Genomic DNA, 1,664 nt, shown 5'->3' on the forward strand with positions numbered 1-1,664 from the left:
GCTCAGGCACACCTGGATCCTGGCCCCTGGCCTGGTGACCCTGAAGGCCAGGACCACTGTGAGAGTCTTGGCCAGAACAGAGGAGACGGCCACCGTGAACACCACAGCAAAGGTCGTCTGACGCAGGAGGCACGTGGGGACACTGGGGCGGCCAAGGAACAGCAAGGCACACAGGGCACAGAGGGAGAGGGAGATCAGCAGGAAGTAGCTGAGGGTTCTGTTGTTGGCCCTGACCACGGGGGTGTCCCTGTGCTTCAGGAACACTCCCAGAACCAGGAGAGCCAGACCAGCCAGGAAGAGTGCCACCAAAGCCAGCATGAATCCCAGAGGTTCCTCAAAGGCCAGGAAGATCTCTGTCCTGGGCAGGCAGCGGTCTCTGGTGTGGCTCGAGTACTGTTCCTTGGGACACAGGAGACATCTCTTCATGTCTACGGGAGACACAGACACCATTCCTACAACACAGTGCCAACTGCACCAGCTCGGAATGAAGGTGCCCCAAGCACTCCCTGCCCTTACAGCCTTTCCATCAAGTCATGGATTTATGAATTATTCTTGGTGACCAGGGCTGGGATGGGTGATATTAGAGGCAGAGGCACAAAGGAAAAAGCTGCATTTCTGTGTCTGTTTTATGTGAGAGTTTTTGTTTCTGTCTTCAGTGTCGCATGGAACTCAGGCTGAGTGCAGAGGGTGGCCATAAACTCCTAAGCCTCCTTCCTCAACCTCTTAAGTGCTGTGATTATACAAGTGCACCATTATACCTAACCTATGCTTGTGTGTGCAGGTTTGTGTGTGCACACATGTTTATAACTGGATGCATATGCTTGTCAAGACCAGACATTTAACATGTGATATAATTCCTCAATCTTCCCCCTAGCTTATATTTCTAATCAAACATATTTTTATATTTTGTTTGTGTGAGTATGTGTATGGGCTCAGGCATGCCCTGGTTTCCTAGTGGAGGTCAACATAACTTTCATAAACTTGGAGTTCTCTTTCTACAATTTGGGTCCCAGGGCCTGAACTTTTGCTTTCAGTGTTGACAGTGAATACTTTAACTGATAACCAGTCTCCACAGCTTCTTCTTTTATAATGACCTCTTTTATTTTGCTTGTTGACTGTTTTGTTACTACATATCTTTTGAAACCATGTGCATGTCTGGAATATGCAGAAGTCAGAAGATATCATCAGTTCCCCTATAACTGGAGTTATACTTGGTTGTGACCCACCATGTTGTGTTTCTAACTGTTGAGCTACCTCTATAGGCCCCTTTTCACCTTACTTTAAGACAGGGTCTCTTACCTAGTCTAGAGATCACTGAGTTGACTACACTCTCAGGCCACAATGCACAAAGATCCTCCTGTCTCTGGCCCCTTGGTGCTGAGATTAAAGGTCTCTTGTGTGAGTTCTTAACAGTTCATTTCAGTGAAACAGGACCAGTAATTGGCCAAATTAACAAATGTTTTAGACTGCGCTGTGTCCCCAAAACTCATTTATTGATGTCCTGCAACTATGCATTTTAAAATGAGATATATTTCTCATTGGTAAACTGGAGATGAGTAATAAAGGTTAAGTGAGGTCTCCAGGTTAAATTAGGTAGACACTAACTCCAACAGTGCAGCTATTCTACTAAGAATGTAGAGCTGGAGCTGGGGCTGATTGCACAT

At 46.5% G+C, this 1,664-nt stretch overlaps 1 protein-coding gene across 1 annotated transcript in view; it reads right to left on the reverse strand.

The window, feature by feature from the left end:
- The window catches only part of LOC126493800 (extracellular calcium-sensing receptor-like), a 58,193-nt gene that overhangs the window by 21,768 nt on the left and 34,761 nt on the right, over positions 1 to 1,664 (reverse strand). Inside the window, exon 6 of the mRNA XM_050130904.1 lies at positions 3 to 428. Coding sequence (XP_049986861.1) covers positions 3 to 428 — 426 coding nt within the window. The remainder of the gene's footprint in view (positions 1 to 2; positions 429 to 1,664) is intronic.

Source organism: Alexandromys fortis, unplaced genomic scaffold (assembly GCF_014885135.2).
Source record: "Alexandromys fortis isolate MF-2015 unplaced genomic scaffold, M_Fortis_MF-2015_v1.1 scaffold_339, whole genome shotgun sequence".
Taxonomy (NCBI): Eukaryota; Metazoa; Chordata; class Mammalia; order Rodentia; family Cricetidae; genus Alexandromys; species Alexandromys fortis.